Source organism: Mastigoproctus giganteus, chromosome 5, assembly GCF_048544385.1.
Source record: "Mastigoproctus giganteus isolate SK-2022 chromosome 5, ASM4854438v1, whole genome shotgun sequence".
NCBI classification, from domain to species: Eukaryota; Metazoa; Arthropoda; class Arachnida; order Uropygi; family Thelyphonidae; genus Mastigoproctus; species Mastigoproctus giganteus.
This window is the reverse complement of record NC_143579.1, coordinates 26,824,056-26,850,280: the sequence shown is the minus strand read 5'-3', so window position 1 is coordinate 26,850,280 and position 26,225 is coordinate 26,824,056. Positions and strand designations below refer to the sequence as shown.

General features: G+C 37.9%; 1 protein-coding gene across 1 annotated transcript in view; it reads right to left on the bottom strand.

Moving 5' to 3' along the window:
- LOC150085258 (ubiquitin-like modifier-activating enzyme 6) overlaps nucleotides 1-26,225 on the bottom strand; it is a 242,598-nt gene that overhangs the window by 201,167 nt on the left and 15,206 nt on the right. Inside the window, exons 2-3 of the mRNA XM_090374502.1 lie at nucleotides 24,102-24,159; nucleotides 12,734-12,828 (exon numbers count right to left, since the gene is read on the bottom strand). Of these exons, the coding sequence (XP_090230628.1) occupies nucleotides 12,734-12,828; nucleotides 24,102-24,142 (136 nt within the window). The 5' untranslated portion in view covers nucleotides 24,143-24,159. The remainder of the gene's footprint in view (nucleotides 1-12,733; nucleotides 12,829-24,101; nucleotides 24,160-26,225) is intronic.

Genomic DNA, 26,225 nt, shown 5'->3' with positions numbered 1-26,225 from the left:
AAAATAAAATGTTAAAATTTGACTACTGCATCAATTTTCATTAATTCTTTTTTACAGTGAAGTTTTTATGCATGGTATCAGTGTGGCTGATATTACACATGGATAACAGATAAAAATTGACTCCTCTTTGCTTTATTTATAATGCCTTATATAAGTGGAATTGTGGTTTTACTATAAATGTATGGTAGTTTTATTCCTTTTAATTAAATATTAAATTTGCTATTTTTTTTCCCATTTTTGGTGATTAATTTGGTGAAAAGTAAATATAGTTATCTCCTTATCAATTAATGAACAAGACTATAACTTTTCACTTAATAAAACTCTATAGTTTTACGTTCTCTAAACTCAGTCACTCATTTTAATTACAATTGGATAATATTTATTCCTCTTCTCTGGTATTCTCTCTCTCTCTCCCTTTTTTAACTCTTAATAGTAATAGTGGCTTGTGACGCAAGAAAGCAAGCCTATGAGCTTATGTAGCATCAACCAAAAAAAAAAAATTCACATAACCATTCCCCCTAAAAGTATGTCCAGTAACTCCTTGAATTTAGCATTAGCATTAGTAGAGGCATTTGATGCAAGAAAGCAAGCTTATGCAGCATCAGCCAAAAAAAACAAAAAAAAACCCACTTCACCCCTCTGTTCATTCAAAATACCTGTCCAGCTGAGCCTTAAACTTATTTAGGCTATCAACCTCCACCACAAGGGATGGAAGTCTGTTCCACCAACCAACCACCCGCTGGCTAAAGGCAAATTTCCGCACGTCTATCCTACATCTGTCTTTCCTCAATTTGAATTTATGCCCTCTCAGGTGATTATTCTGAGCTATAGGAAGAATCCCATCAGCATTGAGCATGCTCAAACCATTCAAGGCTTTATACACCTCTATCAGATCACCTCGCTGGTGCCTAGTCTCCAGACACTGTAATTTGCAAAACTTAAGCCTTTCTTCGTAAGAGCACCCCTTTGTTCCATTCACTAATCTTGTTGCCCTTCTCTGTACTCGTTCCAGCAGCTCTACATCCTTCTTGAAATTAGGCCTCCAGACCTGTATACAGTACTCTAGGTGTGGCCTGACAAGGGAATAATCACCTCCTTATCCCTGCTGGAAAAATTCCTGTATATCATTGACAATACTCCATGAGCTACTCTTGCAGCCCGTCTGCACTGCTCAGAGAACTTCATATCTGCCTGCACAACCACCCCGAAGTCCCTTTCATTCTCTACCACTGTCAGTGTAGTACCACAGAGTTGATACGTTGCTCTGGGGTTGCTGTTTCCCATGTGTAGTACTTTACATTTGTCAATGTTAAACTTCATTTGCCACCTCTCAGCCCATCTACTCAACCTTCCCAGATCCTGTCGCAGCAGCATAGTGTCGGTAGTGTCCTTGACAACCCTGCCAACCTTTGTATCGTCTGCAAACTTGGACATTGAGCTTGATATACCATCATCAATATCATTTATAAATACAGAAAACAATAATGGACCCAATACTGAGCCCTGAGGGACTCCACTAATAACATTAGTCCACGATGAGCAGTGTCCATTGATTACCACTCTCTGTCTTCTCCCCCTCAACCACCTCTTTATCCATAGCAGCAATTTGCCTCCAATGTCACACTGCTCCAATTTGTGTAGCAGTCTTCCATGTGCAACAGTATCAAAAGCCTTTCTAAGATCCAAGTATATAATATCAAAGCTATTCCCTGCATCCAGTTCTTTTGTGACTGCATCATAGTATCCAATCAAATTGGTCAGGCAAGACTTCCCCTTAACAAAGCCATGCTGTGTCCGAGCTATAACTGAAGTCTTGTCTAAATGATCCTGCAGTGCTTCTTTAACCAGTGCCTCCATTAATTTTCCTGGAAGCTCACAGGTCTATAATTACTTGTGTCAGCCTTTGATCCTCCTTTGTGAATTGGGGTCACATTTGCACATTTCCAGTCTATGGGTACCTCCCCTGAGTCCAAGGAAGCTCTCATAATTATGGCTAAGGGTTTGCTTATTTCCTTTGCTGCCTCCTTTAATATAACTGGATAGATCCCATCCACCCCGGGTGCCTTTCTTGTGTTTATCTTCAACAGTTTCTCCTCCACTTTACTCCCAGTTATTTCAAGATTCTGTAGCTTACTGCTAGAGGTGAATACACCTCTGGCATTCCCCTCGCTGAATAACTCCTCATGTGTGAATGTCGACGCAAAATATTCATTTAGTTTGTTAGCTACCTGAGCAGGATCATCAACAGTTGACCCATCAATACCAAGTGGACCAATCTGATTCATCCCCTGCCAAGGATTTCTCGTAATCTGCCTTCGCCTACCTAACCTCCTTTGTAACTTGGTTGCATATCAACTTGTATCTATCATAGGCTTCTGTGTCATGTGTTAATTTGTAAGTATCCCATGCATTTTTCTTCTCTGCCATATGCCTCATTAGTTCATCTGACATCCATTTTGGCCTAAACCTTGAACAATATTTCTTAGTTGGTATGTAAAGCCTAGTAGCTTCCAAGATAAGTTCTTTGAATGCTTCCCATTTTGAATTTGCTGTTGGTAACATCATCAGTTGGTCCCACTGTATAGAATTTAAATACTGTCTCAGTCCATCGTAGTCGTCTTTACGGAAGCAATAACCCTTCCCTTTACCCCTAATGGTAGTTACCTCTTTGAGTAAATCCCACTTCAGCACACTGTGATCACTGCCACCTAGTGGTTCATTTATCTGCAGATTCTTAATGCATGAAGAATCACTGCTGATAATCAAATCAAGAGTATTCCTCCCTCTAGTTGCCTCCCGAATATGCTGATGTAGAAAACAATCATCCAATAAATCCACAAAAGCCCTGCTAGTGTGTGAGTGACCAGCCCCCAAATTCCAGTCAATATCTGGGAAATTAAAATCTCCCATTATAAGACTCTCTGATTTACTGTCCCACTCTATTTCCCTGTACAGTTTCTTATTATACTCATCAGAGTCATTAGGCCTATAGCACACTCCTACTCTCAATTTTGATCTCCCAATGCTTATGTCACACCAAACTGACTCAACACTGCACTGTCCAGCGATGTCGACTGGCTTCACTTCCTTGGTTTTTATGTGTTTCTTAACTAATAGCATAACCCCTCCCCCCTTCCTATCCTGTCTATCCTTTCTGTAGACGTTGTACTCCCCAAATTCCAGTTCTGCATCCCTTATATCTGTGTGACACCACGTCTCTGATATCCCAACAATATCTGCCTTTGATGTTTTGAGCAATACCTCAAATTCATCAAATTTATTTACTAAACTCCTAGCATTGGTGTAAACGCAAGTATACCTGCACCTGTTTCTATTCTTAGCTACCCTAACACAACCCATGTGTTTACTTGTACCGCAATGGCTCCCAGCAGTCTCTGAAATATCATGCATCTTGTTTTCCAGGCTTCTGCTCATTCTAATAGAAGCAGTGCAAGAATCTCTTTCACATCTGCCAGTGGCTACTGTCAATCTATTGGTCTTTGTCTCCCCCCAAGCTAGCAGTTTTCCGACCCACCTAACACTGCCTCGATAGCATCAGCAAATATTCTTGCACCCTTTCTATTTAAGCGTATCCCATCCCTGTAGAAGCAATCTCTCCTGTTAACAAGTACAGTCCAGGCTGAAAAAAATTCTACCCCTTGAGCCTTGCACAATCTTTCCAGGGCCGAATTGATAGAAAGGCTCTCATCATATACTCCCTCCTATCGTGTCTGGGCAGAATTGCAGACACTTTCAAATTCAACCCTAATTCTCGGCTTTTGTTCAACAGTGACCTGTACTTGTTAACTAATTCTGCCGGTCTCCTACTCTTAATTTAAGGAGTTACAACTTCCACAACAATTTCCAGCAATTAACCACACGCTAGCTAAAGGAAAATTTCCGCACATCTATTCTACAGCTGTCTTTCTCAATTTGAATTTATGCCCCTCAGGTTCGTAATCAAAACAAGAGGAAGAATCCTATCAGAATTCAGCATGGTCAACCCATTCAAGGCCTTACATATCTCAATCATATCACCTCGCAGGTGCCTAGTCTCCAGCCACTGCAATTTGTAGACCTTAAACCTCTCTTGGTAAGAGGATCCTTTGTTCCCCTCAACAATCTTGTTGCCGTTCTCTGTACATTATCAAGCAAATCTACATCCTTCCTAAAATGAGGCCTCTAGACCTGTATGTAGTACTCAAGGTGTGGCCTGACCATTTCCTTATACAAAGGAATAATCACCTCCTTTTCCCTGCTAGCAAAATTACTGTATAGCATTGACAAAACCCCATGACCTGCTCTGGCAGCCCGTCTACATTGCTCAGAAAACTTCATATCTGACGGCACAATCACTCCCAGGTCTTTTCTAATTTTCTAACACCCTAAGTGTAGTACCACACAGTTGGTAAGTTCCTCTGGGGTTACTTCTACACATATGCAGTACTTTGCATTTGTCAATGTTAAACTTCAGTTGCCACTTCTCAGCCCATCTAACCAAAATTTTCTAGATCTTGTTGAAGTAGCACACTGCCTTTACTGTCATTAACAACCCTGCCAACCTTTGTATCACCTACAAACTTCGACATACATTCATCAATATCATTGAAAAATATACAAAACAAAAGTGGGCCCAACACTGAACTCTTGGGGGACTCCAATAATAACATTAGCCCACGAACAGCAGTGTCCATTGATTACCACTCTCTGTCTTCTCCCACTCAACCACTCTTTTATCCATTGTAGCAACTTACCCTCAATACCATTCTGCTCAAATTTGTATAGTAGTCTTCCATGCATAACAGTGTCAAAAGCTTTCCTGAAATCCACGTATATAATATCAAAATTATTTTCTGCACCCAGTTCCTTTGTGACCACATCATAGTATCCAATCAAATTTGTCAGACAAGACTTTCCCTTAACAAACACATGCCGTGTCTGAATTATTACTGCAGTCTTGTCTAGATGATCTTGCAATGCATCATTAACTAGCGACTCCATTATTTTACCTGGAACAGAAGTTAAACTAGCTGGTCTGTAATTACTCATGTCACCCTTCGACCCCTCTTTGTCAACTGGGGATACATTTGCATATCTCCAGTCTGTGGGAACTTCCCCTGAGTGAAAGATTGCTCTCATAATTATGGCTAAGGGTTTGCTTAGTTCCTTTCCCGCCTCCTTTAATATAACTGGATAAATCCCATCCATCGCAGGTGCCTTTCTTATGTTTAACTTCAAAAATATCTCCTCCACTTTGCTCTCAGTTATTACAAAATCATTAAGCTGCCTGTTACAGTTTGACAAACTTCTGGCATTTGCCTCCCTTAATAACTCCTCATGTGTGAATGTGATGCAAAATACTCATTCAGTTTGTTAGTTCTCTGAGCAGGATTATCAACAGTCGAAACATCGATATCAAGTGGACCAACCTGATTCATCCCATTCCTTCTAGAATTTATATAACTAAAGAAGTCCTTGCTATTTTTCTTAGCATCCTTTGCCAAAGATTTCTCGTTATCTGCCTTCACTTGCCTAATCTCCTTTGTGACTTGAGTACAGACTAGCTTATATCTGCCATGTCATCTGATAATTTATATGCATCCCATGCATTTTTCTTCTCTGCCACGTCTCATTAGGCACCTCCGTAGCCAGGTGGGAAAGAGCAGCAGTGCATAGCACACGCTTCTTGATTAGACCGGGGTTCGAGCCCATCACCACCAAATACGGAGGATACGGAAAGGTCAGGGAATGACCACCGCATATCCAGGAGCAATATGGCCTTAATTGCTAATGCTCCTAAAAACCAAAACAACAACAAGTCTCATTAGTTCATTTGACAACCATTTAGGCCTAAACCTTGAACAATATTTCTTAATTGGTATTGAAAAGGCTAGTAGCTTCCATGATTAATTCCTTGAATGCTTCCCATTTAGAATTTGCTGTTGGTAACATCATCAGTTGGTCCCACTGTAGTCACCTTTACACAAGCAAAAACCCTTCCCTTCCCTTTATCACTGATGGTAATTGTATCTTTAAGTAATTTCCATATCAGTACATTGTGATCACTATCACCCAGTGGTTTCTTTATCTGCAAATTCTTAATGCATGAATAATCGCTGCTGATAATCAGATCAAGAGTATTACCCTCTGTAGTTGTCTCTCGAACATGCTGCCGCAGAAAACAATCATCCAATAAATCCACAAAAGTCTTGCTAGTGTACGAGTGACCAACCACAAGTTCCAGTCAATATCTGGGAAGTTAAATCCACCATTATAAGACATTCTGATTTACTAGCCCACTCTATTTCTCTATACAATTGCTCATTGTTCTCATTAGAGTCATTAGGCCTATAACACACTCCTACTCTGATTTTTGCTTTCCCAGTGTTTATGTTACAACAAACTTACTTGAAATTGCACTGTCCATCTATGTCAACAGAATGTACTTCCTTAGATTTTATGTTTTTCTTAATTAACAGCATAACCCTACCTCCCTTCCTATCCTGTCTATCCTTTCTGTACACATTGTACTCCCCAAATTCCAATTCTGCATTCCTAATAGCTGTGTGACACCACGTCGCTGATATTCCAACAATATTTGCCTTTGATGTCTTGACCAGCACTTTAAATTCATCAAATTTATTTACTATACTTCTAACATTGGTGTACATGCAAGTACACATGCACCTATTCTTATTCTTAGTTACCCTAACATAGCCCATGTACTTATTTGTTTCATGATGACTGCCATCAGTCCCTGAAACCCCCAGCATCCCTCGCTCCAGGCCGCTGCTCATTGTAATAGAAATAGTGCAAGAATCACCTTCACCTCTGCCTGCAGCTACTTTTAGTATGTGAATCCCCTCAAGCTAGCAGTTTTCCAACCCATCTAACGCTGCCTTGATAGCATCAGCAAACGTTCTTGCATCCATTCTATTTAAGTGTATCCCATCCCTGCAGAAGCAGTCTCTCCTATTAACAAGCACAGAACACAGTTAAAAAAAATTCTATCCCATTAGCCTTGCACAATCCCTCCAGGGCCGAACTGATTGACAAGGCTCTCATTATATACTCCCTCCTATCGTGTCTAGGCAGAATTGCAGACACTTTCAAATTTTTCCCTAACTCATGACTTTTTTTCAACATTGATCTACTTGTTAAGTAAATCTGCAGATCTCCTACTATTAATGTCATTGGTGCCAACATGGACAACAATATCACCCTTTGTGCCCTTAAAAGATATCTGCTCTACATCATCAACTTTTGTCCCTGGCAGATATACCCTGGTTGTATTCCATCTATCCTTTTTACACAATATATTACCCATCAAGGCCTCCGTAGCCGAGTGGGCAGGAGCGGGAGTGCAGTAGCACACGCTCTTTGAGTAGACCAGGGTTCAAGCCCCTGACTGCTGAATACGGTCGATCTGCCAACCCGCACTGGACCAGCGTGGCAGATTATGGTCCATTTCCCTCAACATGAATTGTTGAAGAGGCTTCCATCCTGCAGTGGGTTGATAATGGCTGCACTTTACTTTACTTTTTTATTACCCATCTCCCTGACAATAGTCACCAACAATAACTAACTTCTGTGGGACCAGTGCATTCCGCCTTGGAGACTGCTGCTGTGTAACCTGATGCACAAGAGTGAGCTCTGGGGTTGAGTTGGGCAGCTGAGAGCTTGATGGGCCCCTCATATTAATTTCTTCGAGGGCATCTGCCCGACACCTGAAGCTCTCATAGATGCCCATCAGAATGCTGAGCTGACGCCTAATTTCTAGACACTCTCTGCATCTAGCACACACATAGACGTTATCCCTGGCTAGATCATGTTCTGTTTCAGAGAGTTCGGCAAACATTTCACAAGTTGCACATTTTTTAGGCTGTGATGCACTGGAGAATTGCCCCCACCTCAGTCTTTTCTCTCCATATCAGCATTAGCATTAGTAGAGGCATATGATGTAAGAAAGCAAGCTTATACAGCATTAGCCAAAAAAAAAAAAATTCCCACTTTATCCATCCATTTAGTATTAGTAATGGCCAAATGGTGCAAGGAAGTCAATGACTTAGTCTGCACCAGCCAAAAAAACAACCCCAAAGAAGAATAATAATAATAATAATAATAATAATAAATATAAAAAAATAGCGAAATGCTTAAAGTGCAGTACTCACCTTGAATATAATCTGCAATAGTTTTATGAAAAGACTGATGGTTAAATATAAGGTGGAATGGTTAAGTTAATGCATTAAGGTGGGATGAGATTTAATTTAACAGAATTTTAAAATAAGTGCAAGGAAGCAGAAGTGCACTACTCTGTCCCTAGTTGTCATAAAGTAGAAAATAGTTGATCTGGAACATAAAAGAATTAATATTGCCAATAGTCGTGACGACAGACTTTCGTTAAGTTATAATGTCTTCAGTTGGTGGTGTTAAATGAGAAGTAATGCGTGCTGTATTTTAAGGAATTTTCTGTACTCTTGTGATGCTCTTTGGGACACGTGGGAATCCCAGATGTGAGAGATTCCAAGCCGAGGAAAGGTGAAAGGGAAGTTTTGGGTTTAGGATGTTGAGATTAGTATTGTGTCGAAACCATTTGATAATGAGGGCTTCATATTGAAGAATTTTGTGGCTGATTTTAAGTCTTATAATGGTGATAGCAGAGTCAATTAAAGGAGTGTGATTGTGGGTTTGGGCATGAATTGTGAGTTCTGTACTAGCCTGTCCAGATCTAAGACTATTATAGTGGTAGTATGTGCGAGTGTTGGAGGTTTTGGTAGAACCAAACTTGGTAGTAGTACTACCAATATAACAGGCATCACAGTTTGGTTGACATTTAATCAAGTAAATTATATTGTTCAAATTGTTGGTTGGGTATTTGTGTGTATCTTTGTAAGTGTCGAATAAGGATCCGAGTTTATTATAAGCTGAAAAAATAAGGGAGATATCAGTACCTGTAAACACACAGCGGAATTGTCCAGCAAGTTTTAGGTTGATGACTTTCATCAACCGGTGAAATACCACCACTTTGCTTATTGGAGGCTTGAAGTGGTGAAACCCATGTTTAGTCTCTAGAGCAAAGTTTCCGGCATCCCCCTCCCCCCATACTTCTCCTTCAACCCATGCACGGTACCAAGTACTATAGGTTTTGATACCTTTCGTGTTTGGGGTTTCATAAAAAAAAAAAAAAAAGTTCATTATGGTATGGGAGGATGATGCGTATATTTGCGTTGGTGGTGGGTTTTGGTGGATTGTTAATTTTACTTTTGGCGGTGGAAATAGTGTGTTGAACGAGTTGGGTTGGGTAGTTCCAAGCTGTAAATTTTTCTGTGAGGTGTTGAAGTTCATCGGTTAAGTCATTTTGTGAGGTGCTATATTTGAGAGCATTATGTATTTGGTTGTATAAAACTGCTTTTTTTGTGCAGAGGGGGTGGTGCGAAGCAAAATGTAGGTATTTGTCTGTATGTGTATTTTTTCTGAAAATCTTTGTGCCTAGTTTGGTACCTGTTTTGTAAACAGTGAGGTTGAAAAAATTAATTTGGTTATTGGTTTCAATTTCAAGAGTGAGTTTTAACCTATCATGTACTGAATTAAATTTTAAAAAGAGATTGTCTATAGTGGACCTATTGCCTATTATGAGTATGTCATCAGCGTAACGGGTGTATAATTTTATTTCTGGGGAGAAGGGTTGTAGGATTTGGTTCTCTATTGTGGCTAGGTAAATTTCTGACAGGGGGACGGAGATGCCTAAACCCATGGGTAAACCGAATATTTATTGGAAAATTTTATTATTAAATCTGAAATATCGGGCGTCTAGTAAAAGTGAAGTGAGTTCAAGGATGTTATTAATAGAAAGAGAGGTACATTTAGTCAAAGTGTTATCTATTGTCAAGAATTTCCATAAAGCCTGTAAAGTGTATGGGATATGCACGTTAGTATATAGAGATATTACGTTAAATGATGCTAGGATATCTCCATCAGAAATTGTGGTATTGCTTATTTTTTGAAAGGCCTGATTGGTGTTGCTGATTTTGAATTCTGAGAATCTGGTAAGAGGGGATATAATTTTAACTAAGTAGCTAACAATCCACCAAAGCAAATATATGCATCATCCTCCCATACCAAAATGAACTTGCTGGACAATTCCGCCGTGTGTTTACAGGTACTGATATCTCCCTTATTTTTTCAGCTTATAATAAACTCGGATCCTTATTCAACACTTACAAAGATACACACAAATACCCAACCAACAATTTGAACAATATAATTTACTTGATTAAATGTCAACCAAACTGTGATGCCTGTTATATTGGTAGTACTACTACCAAGTTTGGTTCTACCAAAACCTCCAACACTCGGACATACTACCACTATAATAGTCTTAGATCTGGACAAGCTAGTACAGAACTCACAATTCATGCCCAAACCCACAATCACACTCCTTTAATTGACTCCGCTATCACCATTATAAGACTTAAAGCCGGCGCCTCCGTAGCCAGGTGGGCAGGAGCAGCAGTGCGTAGCACATGCTTCTTGGTTAGACCGAGGTTCGAGCCCATGCCCACCAAATATGGAGGATGTGGAAAGGTCAGGGAATGACCACCGCATATCCCCGGAGCAATATGGCCTTAGTTGCTAATGCTCCTAAAACCCAAAAATAACATGACTTAAAACCAGCCACAAAATTCTTCAATATGAAGCCCTCATTATCGAATGGTTTCGCCACAATACTAATCTCAACATCCTAAATGCAAAACTTCCCTTTCACCTTTCCTCGGCTTGGAATCTCTCACATCTGAGATTCCCACGTGTCCCAAAGAGCATCACGAGAGTACAGAAAATTCCTTAAAATACAGCACGCGAAAGTCTGTCGTCATGACTATTGGCAATATTAATTCTTTTATGTTCCAGATCAACTATTTTCTACTTTATGACAATCAGGGACGGAGTAGTGCACTTCTGCTTCCTTGCGCTTATTTTAAAATTCCGTTAAATTAAATCTCATCCCACCTTAATGCATTAACTTAACCATTCTACTTTATATTTAACCATCAGTCTTTTCATAAAACTATTGCAGATTATATTCAAGGTGAGTACCGCACTTTAAGCATTTCACTATTTTTTTATATTTAGTCTATTATCACAGTACTATAAGAATTCTATAACTATAATAATAATAATAAAAGTTATAAATAAAAATATAAAATAAAATATAAAATAAAATATAAATAAATAAAAAAAAAATAATAAAATTTTAAGAAAAAAAAAAAGATTAATAAGAGGAAAGGAAATATGTTTCCCTCCACCCATAGGTGACCAGCTGACCTTTGAATTTCCCCAAACTGTCAGCCTCCACTACCCATGTAGGTAACTTATCCCAGTAATTTATAACAACAACAAAAAAAAAAAAAAAAAAGCTAAGGAGTTTTATGCATCAGCGAAAAAAAAGGCCAAATAGGGTGGGTAAATTATCTATACCTCTTATATATATATATAATATAAATCACATCGAAAATACATAAAAACTTTGCTGAAAAAATAATCACCATCTGGCTAAAATAAAACTTCCTGCAATCCAGTTTAAACATCTCCCTCCGTAACTTGAAATTATGGTTCCAAGTTCTAGAATCATTTATAACCATGAAAATTTCATCCTCGTTCATTTTACTTATGACTCTCAGAGCCTTAAACTCCTCAATCAAGTCTCCTCTAAGGTGCCTAGTTTCCAAGCTCTGCAGCCCACATATTCGAAGTCTTTCCTCATATGGATGCCCTTTTGCCAATCACACCAGGTGAGTTACCCGTCTTTCAAGAAGCACAATGTCTTTTTTTAGGTGCAGTCTCCATACCTGAACACAGTATTACAAGTGTGGTATAACAATAGCCTTATATAATGGGATTATGATGTCCTTATTCCTAATTGCAATTGGTCGATAAATCATCAATAGGACACCATGGGCCTTTCTTGCAACCTGTCTACAATGCTCAGAGAACTTCATGTCTGACTGTATCGTAACACCCTTTCCTCCTTTCCTCCACTACTGGCTTTAGTTCAACTCCACCAAGTATATATGTTATTTGGGTTACTGTTCCCCAGGAGTAATACCTTACACTTTACTAGATTAAAGCATGGCTGCCATTCCCTGAAGTTTATCTAGGTCACTCTGAAGAAGCTCTGCTTGGCAGTGATCATTAACTACTCTACCAATCTTTACATCATCTGCAAATTTAGACATCACAGCCTCTATCACTTCATCGATGTCATTTATGAAAATCAAAAACAACAGTGGTCCTAATACTGATCCTTGACGAACCCCACTTCTTACATCAACCCAATCTGAAGAATAACCATTTATCACAACCCTCTGCCTCCTGCCCTGAAGCCATCCAGCTATCCATCTAAGGATTTTCCCTGTGATTCCAACCTGTTCCACCTTATAAAGTAACCGCTCATGTGGGACTGAGTCAAATGCTTTGCTGAAATCCAAATAAACTATATTGAAATTATTCCTTAAGTCCAGTTCTTGAGTGACCCTGTCAAAATAGCTAACCAGATTAATTAAACATGATTTTCCCATTTACTTTCAACTGATCTGTATATGTATTTTATGAGACTTTTCTTCTGAGCAGGAAGACATCATAAGTTGTTTTTCTGCAAAGAAAGATTAAGGCCCTCCAAAACTACTTAAAATTGTTAGAACAATCAATAAAAGTAACTGAGAGAATATTTACTTACCAATTTCTGATCCAACACCTCCTAAACCATACAGCAATACATTTCCTTTTGACACCCTGGTCATTGCTTCACTCCCAATTACATACAGTTGTCGACTAATATTAAACAAAATAATGTGGCCATTATTTTCTAAAAGGTGCTGAGCATAAATTTTAATTCACAGAAAACTTTATTAAGATTTTAGGGCTAACTAGAACCTAATGCTAGGAGCGAATGTAAAATTGATTTTGTATGACAAAAAGTGCCAACTAATATCAAAAGATATTGTTTTGGAAATTTATACTAACTTTTCTGCAGTTCTGAACCTACAGATTTCTGATTAAAGAGGCCTATGTGCTCCAGATTCATTACTACTAAAATTAAAACTGTAATTTTAATTTTAGTAGCTACAGATTTCTAATAAATATGTCAGACTAGTCACCCTTCTCAAAAAGGAAGCTTTTAACTTACCCCGGTTCTCTCATTACTTGGACATACAGTCGAAGCACTTTATAACGACCTTCTTTTTAATGTCCCAATATGTTATAATGTCCTATGTAGTTGATCCCAGCCAATTTCTCATTAACCTAATGATATTTTACATTCAATATAATGACATTGAAAATAAAAGGATTTCTCTATAATGACCATAAATTTCTACCTCTTAATCTGCATTTTTACTTTTTTTATTACAATATTCACATTTAAAAATGACATAACACTTCGAATATATCGAAGTAATTGATGAGCTTGCAGCTTGACTGTGAGAAATCATTTGTTAAGATTGCCCATGCTCTTTTCTTGCAGTGTAGTAATGAAATGAACATTAGCTAGAGGTTCATTTCATTAGTTAGAGTGTATGTTTATTGGTATGGCTCCAATAAAGTGGATAGCGTTGCCAGATAAAATTAGGATTTTGCAAGCTGTTGATAATGGTGTGCATTCTAAGACTGACATCACCAAATAGTTTGGCATTCCTAAGAGTACTCTGTTAACTATTCTGAAATGTCAGAAAAAGATTGAAAGTCTAGAGAAATCTGCTGCACCGGGTAGGATTCAAGTATGAAAGGTGAAATATCCGGATCTTGAAAAAGTACTTTTGGAATGGCTAATGATGATGTGTGTTCTGGTAGATGGTAATCTTTTGAAAGCTGAGGCTGAATTGTTTGCACATCGAATGGATACTGAAGAATTTAAAAGTTCAGATGGGTGGTTCCAGAAATTTAAGACTTCTCATGGCTTGTCTTTCAAAAAATTGTGGCAAAAGTGCAGCCATTCACATTGACACTACAAAGGAATGGAAGGAAAATTGTTTAAAAAATGTTTTTCTGACATGTGACCACAATGACATCTTCAATGCTGATGAAACTGGACTCTTTTCTTTTAAATTGCTACTGGATAAAACTACATAGGAGTAGAGTGTTTGATTTAAATTTTTTTTAATAAATGGACTGTTTTAAGTGCAGTAGCACTACTTAATAGTGTTAGTGTATTTAAAGTGAAAACAGATAGTAAACAGGATCCACGACACAGTTTAATAATTTTGTTTTAATACTTTGCTTGCTTACTTTGTCATTCAGCAACCTGATTATTTTTATCATTATATATATATAAATGAATATTAAATGTAACCCCTTAAAGGAAATGTTTAAAAAGTTACATAGGATAAAGAGGTATTCAGTTGTTGAAATGGTTTCAGTGAATGATAGATTAATAAATCAGGTATGACAGATGCACCTAAAAGTGCAAAGCAACATTAAAGGATGCAAAAGTATATATAAGTTTGTATTAATATATAGAATAAAGTATGATAAATGGATGTGAAAGTTGCACAAAGTGCCAGTAACTAGAAGGGTAAGGAAAGTAGAAAAAGAAGTGTAGTAGATTTGTGAAAGATGGAAGAATGTTAATATCATAAAGTATGATTAATTAAGAAAATTATAGGTTTAATTACCAAGCCAACAGAAAGTGGAAGAACTCTAAAATAAAATTAGTACATCAAAATACTAATAAAATAAAAATAAAAATAAAATGAAAAAAAATTAAAGTGGTATAGCTGTCATCAGATATGGAGGGGAAACATATTTAGAAAATGGTCGAATATAGATAAGGCAAATATGCTTGATCTGATGTCAGCTGAAATAAATATTTATACATGATCAGGTATTTCATCAGGGTACTACACCTGACCATGTATCAGGAACTGCATTTCTATACTTGCCCACAGTAGTAGAAGAAAAGTGAAAAGCCAAAAAGCAACGAAAATGAAATTAGCACATTCTAATACAGTATGGACAAGGTAGTCCCAATGCAGTGTAGTTTATTTAGGTAAAAATAAGGATCAAGTTAGAATAAATATATGGTAAATATGGTTAATATATTGGACTTCACAACCCCAGCAAGCTTAATAGTGTTATTTAATAACTTTTTCTTTGCTTTTTGTCTTTCTACTGTTCTTTTTGTTCGTAAAACTATTAGTGTATACGAGGGTGATACGACATTCCTACTATTCTACTTCTATTACTATTTTTCGTCTTTATTTAAAATACTCCATTTTCCTTTCCCCATCCTCAATTTAATACCTCACCCTATACCATATGCTTGTTCCAAATTAATTTATTTATTGAATCATTGAATTCCTATCTATACAAAATTAAATCCTACATATTTATTCTAACTTGATCCTTATTTTTACCTAAATAAATTACTGTAGTGCAATATTAATACAAACATATATATATATATAAATCAGTATAAGGGCAAAAATAAATTTGATATTTCATGAGTGTATATATATATATATATATATAAGTATTACAAATGAAAGTAAAATGAAATAGAAGCAAATATAGATGGAGAAGTTATTAACCACAAAACACCAGGCCTAGTTGAAGAAAATAAGAAAGAAAGAATGTTAAGAACCTGAAAAAAAAAAAAAAAAAAAGTAAAATTAAGGCTGAATTTTACTTAATTCAGCCTTAATTTTACTTAATGTTTTTTTTTTTTTTTTTTTTTTAGGTTCTTAACATTCTTTCTTTCTTATTTTCTTCAACTAGGCCTGGTGTTTTGTGGTTAATAACTTCTCCATCTATATTTGCTTCTATTTCATTTTACTTTCATTTGTAATACTTATATATATACCTGTATCCTGTTTTGCTGCTTGGCGCATTCAGGTACATGTACTGTTTTTCTTCTTTTCGTTTTTGTTTTCTTTTCCCTTCCTCCTCTTCATTTTCATATTTTCTATATATATATATTAATCACTTTTAAAAATTTAAAAACCGCTGACCCTGTCATTGTCAGTTAAAATCTGACTGAGTGTATATGGCTCAGTAAGATGGTTAAAAGCAGTAAAACAAGCATTTCTAAAACCGGTAGTCAGATAAAACATGTTTAATGAATAAAACGGTATCACACTGCTCAGACATAGGAGGGTCATTAGCCCTCAGCAGAAAGGAGTGTCAGATGACTGTGTCCTATGAGGAGCTGAGCAAGAACAACTTCTTCTTTAAATCTCTGCATAGACTACACTGCCAAAGATGGATCACATGCTTAATTTGATGGCAAGAATATTGCCACTGAGAATGTAACTTACTATGGATTACCTACCTGTAGCCATATTGTTTCCTGTAATCCTGATGTGGCTGGGGATCCAGAAGAAGCAGATATCGAATCCACCTTCATAGAGAGTGTATATCATCTGCTGAATCTGGGACAGGGTTGGATGATTAGTGTATGTCATCGCTGATAAAGCCTGTATTCTTATATGATCTAGAGCTAACTCTATAACATGCAGCTCTGTAGTGTATATGCTACATTCAAGGGGAACCTTCTCAGATATAGTATTAGCTAGAAAAACAGCAGCAGATCCCACACATGATTCCAACTTTGAGCTGTTTGTGTAAAGTGCCAAGAAGTCAGAATGTTCTGCACAATGTTGTGAAGAGAGCTGAAGGTAGACAGAAGATGGGGGTATTAGACTTCATTGCATTCTTGAGTGAAAAGTCACATGCTGGTATGGTATTTAAGCATGCTAGGGTGGAAGGGGCTGTTTTGGTGATCAAGCAACCTTGTCTACCTTGATGTTAAGCTCAATGAGTAGCTTTTGAACACTAATGCCAAATGAGCAATTAGCAGTCGGATGTGTGTTATAAAGATTTTCCCATTGTAGCTCAAAAACGGATGTTCACATGGCGTGATCTGGCAGGGAGTTCAGCTTAAAGGCATACTGTAAAGAAAACTGTTTTCATCAAAGCAACGAGGATGGTTCATTTGCTTTGACATGCAGGTGATATTCTGTATGCACCAGTAGTAAAACAAATGCTTGATGGTGAATGGGGTTGAGCCAACAAAGTGTGCTATTTCTGGTGGATACACATACTTGAGACCCGTAATCTAATTTAAACTGTAAAAGTGCACGATACAGATGGAGAATGTTCGGCCCTCTCATGCACTCTGTGTATAGTTGATAAATATGTTGGAGGAATGCCAGCTGTTTGTCAAATATGAGTCCCAAGAATTTTGTCTCTGCCACTACTGGAATGGTGCTTCGTCCAAGTCATAATTCACTCCAGGGTAGGGGGTTACACTTGCGACAAAAATGGATGCAAACGGTCTTCACTGGTGAGAACTTGAAACCATTGGCCATGGCTCAGGAGTTAAGACGGTCAATGGCTTGTTGCAGTTGACTCTCATTAACCCTCATATTGCATGATTGAGAAAATATGCTGAAGTCGTTGACACAGAGTGCATTTTTTAAGGCAGGAGGAAGTTGTTCAGTAATGGAGTTTGCTTTAATGGTAAAAAGCATAACACTTAAGATATATCCTTGTGGTACTCCTTCCTCTATGCAACAGGGCCAAGAAAGGGTGGATCATACTCAAACTTGGAAAGAATGAAGGGATTAAAAGTTTTTTTATAAAAACGGGACGGTGACCTCTTAGACCGAGGTTAAAAAGATCTTTTAAAATCCCAAATCTTCAAGTTGTGTCATATGCTTTTTCCATGTCAAAGAAGACTGTCACCAGGTGCTCTCGGTATAAAAAAGCATCTCAAATAAATGTTTCCAGTCTAAGAAAATGGTCCAAAGTGGACCTTCCTTTTAAGTACCATAAAAGATGAGCATTAACGATTCTCTCAAATATTTTGCACAAACAGCTGGTCAGAGGAATAGGACAATAATCATTTGGAAATTTAGGATCCTTTCCTGGTTTAGCAAAGGCAAGAATAGTTGCCTTATGCCAGGTGTCCAAAAACTGCTCTTCAAGGAAGATTTTGTTGTATAGGAAGAGCAGGTGGTCCATGGATTTTGGTGAAAGGTGATTAATCCTTTCATAATAGATGTTGTCTGGTCCAATGGCAGTCTTCGTAAGGGTGAGAGCTGTTTTCAACTTGTGGATGGTAAATGGCCTATTATATGGGTAAACACCCTTGAACTTAAAATTCAGGGCCTCTTTTTCAGTTTTGTTTTTAAGGACCAGAAACTCTGGGGAATAAGATGCTGCTGCTAAGATGTTAGAAAGTGTCTTTGGAAAGAATAGGGAGACATATTGCAGTTGAGTTTGCAATTGTACATCCATTATATTCCAGAACCGTGCTGTACACTTTCCCTTCATTTTACAGATTTGTTCCCAGACCACCTTAGTGCTGGTTGTCTGGATAAGAGATGATGTGAAACAGATCAATGATTCCTTTTAACTCAGACAACGAATGTAGCATACTTTGGCTAGTGCATGCTACATTCGCTGTGTTCTTTGGCTTGGTGAGTCCATCATTTAAAGGCTATAAGGTTGGCCGTGGTAGGATATCGTTGGAATATCTCCCAAGCTTTGCTTTGAGCCTTTTTTGCTTTTTTTTTTTTTGAGCCTCTTTTGCAATCTACATTCCACCATGGTTTGAGTTGATTGACTGATTGGTTATGATTTTATTGGTGCATTAGTGTCTAAGGCTATTATGTGCCAGGAGATATCATGGTTTGGGAAAAGGTGGATGTTTTTGGAATAGCAATTGCAGCTGCATAAATGATACTTTTTGTGATGTATGTAACTGCATCATTGATAGGCTACTAACTGACTGTGGTGATGGCAAAATTTGCCAGATTTTGAAGGAAATTTCAGTCAGTGGCAACCTAACAATTAGACATGGTCTCCCATTAATTAGAGTGGTTATCATGGAGTAGTGATCGCTTCCATATGGATTCTCCTCCACCGCTCAAGTAAGTGAAGGGACGAAAGAAGGGGAGCAGATAGAAAGATGAATGGCAGAAAACATACTGGTAGGCATGTGGAAAAAGGTGTTAGTTCAAACATTTAGAAGGGAGAGGTTATTGTCAGTGCACTCTCTCTCTCTCTCTCTCTCTCTCTCTCTCTCTCTCAAATGTCAGCCCCAGGACATCTCCCAGAAAAAAAATTTAGAGAAAAACTACTTCAGTAGGTTTCTTAAAACACTGGATTACACATTGCACAAGTGGCTCAAGAACTGACGTCATATTTGGCGACAGGTATTCAACAGTGATTGCACGTAGGTCATTTACGTGACAATGAGGGGTGCAGTTATCCACACACACAGCAAAATTTTTCTATTCTTCTCAGTCATCCTGTAATCTAAGTCCATTCTTTGTAGATCTGTGATGTCGTCCATGCCTTTTGGTTTGCTCGATACATAGCCAGTGATGTCTTCAACCTTCAAAGCATCGACACTTCTGGGCTTTCTCAGTGATTAAAAGAGGAAGCTTCTCTGTGCCAAACATGTTTGCTGCTAGGAGAACAGTAATCCGTTGTTTGGCTCCCCCCCCCCACCACCACTACACTTCTTACCTTTAAATGTAAGTGTTTTATCCAGTAGCAATTAAAAAAAATTCGGATGAAGTTTTATTTTATTTTGGATGTTTTGAATCGTAATGATGAGAAATTCATACACTAAAGAGAACCTTACATAGAATCTTCAGTATATCTAAACATGCTTTATATTAATATAGTTCTAATAACTATGTGCATAAATGGAAAACTTCTCTGCAGTATTTTTATTTATTATTACTTTTAATATTTTTTATTTAATATTCAGTTTTTTCTCATTTTTTCATATTCACAATATGAGATACAGTAATACCTCGAAGTTACGCGATAGGTGGGTCCGACGAAAATCGCGTAAGTCGAATTCGCGTAAGTCGGGGTACAACTTTGCATATAAATACATATAAATTTTGCTTAATTGGGACCAAGGACTAACAAAAACACTAGTTTAAAAGAAAAATATTAATAAAATTGAAGTTCTTTATACATATTAATACAAAATATGTATTAAAAAACAAATGACTTACGTTAAAAAGTTATTTCGATGTCGATGGCTTCATAAAATCTAACAAATTCGTCTGACGACACAGAGACTTCTTTTTTTCACGCAGAATTTCTTCGTAGCAAGCTAATAATTTTTTTATTCCTTGCTTTGTAGCTATAACGTTTTCTTCGTTGGAGTCTATGTTTTCTAAAATTTTTAAGCCCTTTTCAGTTGAGCCCTTTTCAATTTTCAACCTGTCAAGTTTGCAATTGTCATGTGCTTTTTGCCGTTGCTTCGTTTAGGCCTGTAGCACGTGCAATATCACATGGTCTTTCATTTCGCTCAAAGCGTTTCACAATTTTATATTTTTTCTCTATCGACAGAGGCGGACTGGCCATAAGCCTTAACGGGGAAACCCCGGTGGGCCAGTGTGATTTTGGCCATAAACCATAGTATGAGGCCACTATAAATTTTCCCGGGTAAGAATTTTTGACCCAGTCCGCCTCTGTTTATTGATATTGCTTTTCTTTTTCGCTCTGAATCTGCAGTGTCTTCACCAGGACGCTTCCTTTTCACACCTTTTAATTAAGTATTTTACTCATTTTTAGGGAATAAAGCACAATTACAAAACGAGGAGGCACGCTTGATACGCATAAACAAAGCTGCGCGCATGTAGCAACTGAATAAACAACACCATAAAGGCAGAGATACACTATTAACACCTCACATTTCTAGGGGTTACTACCATAAAACAATAAAAATCCAGTTGCGTTTCTGCTAGTGAAATCTGTTATAAACTGGTAGTAAACTCGATCTAATTGCATTTGCGATTATACCGATAGCTGGAATTGTGTTGGTTTTTACGTTATTATGGTGAAATGTGTTTCCCCTTCACTGATATAAAAAACATAAAAGCAGCAAAGTTGAATTTTGTTCATCTTTCGCTCTCATTCTCCGCCGTTGCACCGTATATCGATAACATATGAAAAACGACCTTGAAGATAGTGGGCGGCAGCGTTGCCAAACGAAAAAATCAAGAACCGCGTAACTCCGAGTTCGCGTAAGTCGGGGTATTACTGTATAACTAAAACGATGCCGTTTTTAGCTTTTTTTAGAATTGCTGCGTACTAACATGCTACATTTGCACAAACTTGTACGTTGTCTAATTCTTTCACAGCCTGAAATTTAAGCCCTTAAGGTGTTCTAATCTAATTCACTTTATACACCATCAGGCATCTCTCACATTGTGTAGTTATACTTGACAGGTGCCACTGCCACTCAGCATTGACAAGTGCCACTGAAAATGCTGAGTACTATTCTAACCTACTGAGATGTTTCCATTAGGAACTGAAGCTCAAGAGGCACAGGAAACAGACTCAACAGTGCACTGTCCACCTTGTCAACTGGATGCATTTCCTTAGATTCTGTGTTTCTTAACTAACAGGCATAACCCCTCCTCCCTTCCAACCCTTATATCGGATGTTTTTGTAATACTGTTTTAAACATACACATTGAGAATGAAGTATATGCTCCATTTCTAGCAATTTTCAAGTCGACTCATGCAAGCGCTCATAGAGTAACAATAATGTAGGTTACTAGACATTAAGATGGCAGCAGGCTCGTTGATAGAAATGCAGAAAAGATGCAGATGATATTATTATTTAGACTATTTGAGTGTGGAGCACTGTTCGACAGAACTGGTTGAACATGCTTGTGGCTAGCATTGCAATCAACCCCAGATTTTTTTCATTCTCCACTACCCTGAATGTGGTACCATATGGCTGATAAGTTACTCTGGGGTTACTGCTACCCATGTGCAGTGCCTTACATTTGTCAATTTTAAACTTCAGTTTAAAACTGCCAGTTCTTAGCCATTAACTCAATTTTCATAGATTTTACTGAAGTAGCTCACCCTGGTGAGTGTCAATAACCACCCTTCCAACCTTTGAAGTTTTAGGAATGAAGGTTTCTTAGAGGTGGGTATTTAAAGCACTGAATGCAGATCAGAAGTGGGAAAGAGTAAGGTGTTTTAATGAGATTGTGCAGCATTTTTAAACAAATGAAGCTCAGTTTTGGAGGTAGTATATCACTATGGACAAAACACAGGTGTGCTACTTTAACCGTGAAAAAAAAAAAACAATGATAACAGTGGAAGCATCCCTCTTGTCCCACCCCCCTAAAAAGTTTTGAGAGTAGAAATCAGCAGTCAAGGCATCCATTTTCTGAGATGCAGAAGAGGTGATTATGGTTTACTTTTTGGAACCAGGTGCCACTGTCAATGCTGAGTATTATTCTAACCTACTGAGATGTTTCCATTAGGAAGTGAAGTTCAAGAGGCACAGGAAATTGGCCAAAGGATTCATTTTGCATCATGACAATGCATTGGTGCACACAGAATTTGTGACTTAGGCAACAATGCTGAGCATTCGAGCTATGACAGCATCTGTCCTACTCACCATATTTGGCTCCATTGGCTATTTCCTTTTTCCAAATCTCAAAAAGGCCTTGAAAGAACTGAAACTGGACAGCAGAAACCAGGTTTTGTTTTTGTTTGTTATTTGGTTTTTAGGAGCATTAGCAACTAAGGCCATATTGCTCCGGGGATATGCGGTGGTCATTCCCTGACCTTTCCGCATCCTCCGTATTTGGTGGTCATGGGCTCGAACCCCAGTCTAATCAAGAAGCGTGTGCTATGCACTGCTGCTCCTGCCTGCAGAAACCAGGTGTTGATTGCATCCATCAGAATGCTGTGATAGATGCAGTCAATTGGTTTCAGTTAATCATCTGAATTTTATTTGAGTGTGTTATGAAAGCTAGGGATCATGCCAGAAAGTGTGTTGACTAAGGAGGAACTATGTTGAAAAATAGTGTTTTCACAACTTTCCACCATTCCTTCTACGAGAGGCTAGAAACTTTTCAACCTGGCTTTGCATATTTGAGAGGCCTGTTCAATGATATACCATAATTTTCAAAGTGTTGAGAAATAACAACATTCCAAAGCCACATATATAATGGTTGAAAAGAAGTCTAGAATTCATAGCTAAAGGTAAACACTTACTTTTGGGCTGAGTGCTATTAAACAGAAAAAGCAAAAACAAATCAGTGATGTTGAACTTCTAGCATGAACAATTGTATCACTGATGGCCAGAAGTTCAATCGGTGTGGTGAAAGAATCAACCAATACCTTTACTTTTACGCCATTTATATATCGAACGCTTAAAAATGACTGCCTGTATGCATTATGGCACATTGGGTGCTGCGTGGTAATACTTATTGTGCATTATGGCACGGCACTTAGGATGCTGCTGAATGCTTATACATGTTGATGCAGTGAATGTGTTAAAAGTGTTTGAAGGTGCTTTGTATCAATGGTTGGGCTGGCAAGTTTTGGCCAGTTCAGGCAAACCACTTATGTCATGACTTAGTTGATGACCCAAATTTGCCACTGCTCATGGTTGTGATTGCCACCAGACTGAAGGGATCAGCTTGCCCCTCTCTGTACCCCAACCTCCCTCAGCATGTAGAAGCAAACTTTTACACAGAAGTAAACTGTAATAGTGAGGATCAGATCTGGTTTACAGATCAGATCCTCCACAATTTAAGCTGTTAAATAATTTGCCAAAAACGATTGTTTTTCTTTCTGTTATTATGAACATCCACAAGCAATTTTCATACTGAAAATAACTTACTGCCAGCATAGCTTCAATATTAACTTAAATCGAATAGAAATAATACTTTTCACTAACAATTCAGGGGAAAAAAAAAACATGCTGACTATATATTTTGAAACTAGTTTATAAAATAAGATTATTTATTGCGCAACAGGCACGAAATAAATTAATAAGAAAAAATTTAACTTAAAGGGCAATCTTGCTTAATTTATTCTGAAAAATAAAGGCAGCCCCACTTGTAAAGTAAACAATGAAACTCACCTATCAAATTTACATACGGTTTTGAATGGACTGATGTGCAATAAGTTTTGTGAAAATGATATCTAACACACATAAGGGAATAAAACATACCAACAGATGTTACTTGTTATTATTAGATGTTATCTGAGGTAAAATCTCAAGGATTATTGATGAAATAGAAAAAAAAAAATACATAAACAAACCTGTACAATGATTCATCATAATCTTCTGGATGAGAGGCCATTATTTAGCATAACCTACCTGAAAAAAATAATAAAAATATATATACACAGATAAATGGTTATTATTTCAGTCATTGGCTGAATAGAGGATGGTTAACAAATTACTGCTGCAATATAGTGTGTGTGTGTATGTGTGTGTGTGTGTGTGTGTGTGTGTGTGTGTGTGTGTGTGTGTGCGTGCGTGCGCGTGCACGTGGTGCGTGTGTGTGTGCGCGTGCGTGTGTGTGTGTTTGAAAAAAAAATTGCATCCATTTCCCAGATTGCTGGTACTAACAAATAGGGCTCTCTTGAGTGCACAGGATTCTCAGCTGATTCATCAACAGTTAGAGAAATTGGGGTTTGCCTCTATGTGGCTTTTTTCTAGGTGACTGCTGCTTCTTGGTAGCTAAGTGGCCAGATTCACAAAACTTACATACACTACAAAAACATACACAACAGCACCTTACATACACTACAAAAACATAGCATACATTGACAATGGGCCTTTATAGAGAAACTGTAACACACACGATAAAGTAGGACAGCTAAGCTACTGCTCAGCTATCCTAAAGGCAAAATTCCACACATCTATTCCGCAACCATCCTTCCTCATTTTGAATTATGTCCCCTCGTGTGTTAATCTGAGCAAGAGAAAGAATCCCATCAGCACTCAACTTGCTGAATCCGTTTAAAGCCTTGAACACCACAATCAGATCACCTCACAGGTTGCCTAGTCTCCAGATGTCGCAATTTGCAGACCTTAAGTCATCCTTGGTAAGAGCAACCCTTTGCTTCTATATCACTTGATAATTTATATGCATCCCATGCATTTTACTTCTCTTCCACATGTGTCTAATTGATTAGTTAATCTGATATCCATTTTGGTCTAAGCCATGAAATGTATTCCTTAGTTGGTATGAAAAGCCTAGTAGCTTCAATAATTCCTATCTCTTCCATCATGCAGTATGATTGATGACTTTTGAGGTTATGATGAACATCGTGGCGAGATCCAATATTCCTTACATTTCGAGGGTACAGCTCTAAAACGGTGTTCGCAGAACAGTCGCTAGTTAGTACACCGGACTGAACCAATTGGTAACTCTCAAGGAGGCTTCCGTATCAGCTAGTGTATAATCTTGCTACCTCTACTCTGCCAGATAGTGACTGGAGGGAGTCCGAATATTGTGTATACGGGGAGCATTGTCGAGGCCACGTTATGTCATGGATCTGGGTATATTCTTATCACGTGTACGCCATATCCAAAAATTTCATTACTTGTCCCACCCACTTTTTCTTACTATTGAATACACCATGAATTGTCAAACTAATAGAGCAAGCTTATCTGCGAAAAGATCTAAACCTCCCAAACACTTCATAATTCATTTCACAAATATATGTGGTTTCAATTCTAATCCCAACGATGTCCATTTCCACTTGCAGTTTGCCAAACCCCATGTACTTTTTCTGACAGAATCTCAGTTATCGGTTGATTCAAATACTGCTCATCTCAGTTGCCCAAATTATTCACTGTATGATTCCTTTCGCCTCAAAGGTGGTACTTGTGCATATGTCCTTTCTGATATTCCCTGTCAGAGACTTGGCAATTTGGAATCTCCTCTCTTTGATCTTCTCTGGCTTAAAATCTCTCTACCTCATTGTGTTAAATTCATCTGTTGTCTCTACCGTTCTCCAAACTCCACTAATCAATTGGAGCTCTTTGACTTCCTCTCTTTGCAACTTGACTTTCTTCAGTCCAACTTTTCTAACAGGTAATTTTCCTTGGTGATTTTAATGTTCACAACTCCAGCTGGCTTCCGTTTTCTAGTCACACCGACCCAGCTGGTTGAGATGCTGCGGCTTTTGCAATTACTAATGATCTTGCACAGATTGTTTACAGGGATGGGATACACTTATATAGAAAGGGTGCAAGAATATTTGCTGATGCTATCGAGGCAGTGTTAGGTGGGTCGGAAAACTGCTAGCTTGGGGGGAGACAAAGACCAATAGATTGACAGTAGCCACTGGCAGAGGTGAAAGAGATTCTTGCACTGCTTCTATTAGAATGAGCAGAAGCCTGGAAAACAAGATGCATGGTATTTCAGAGAC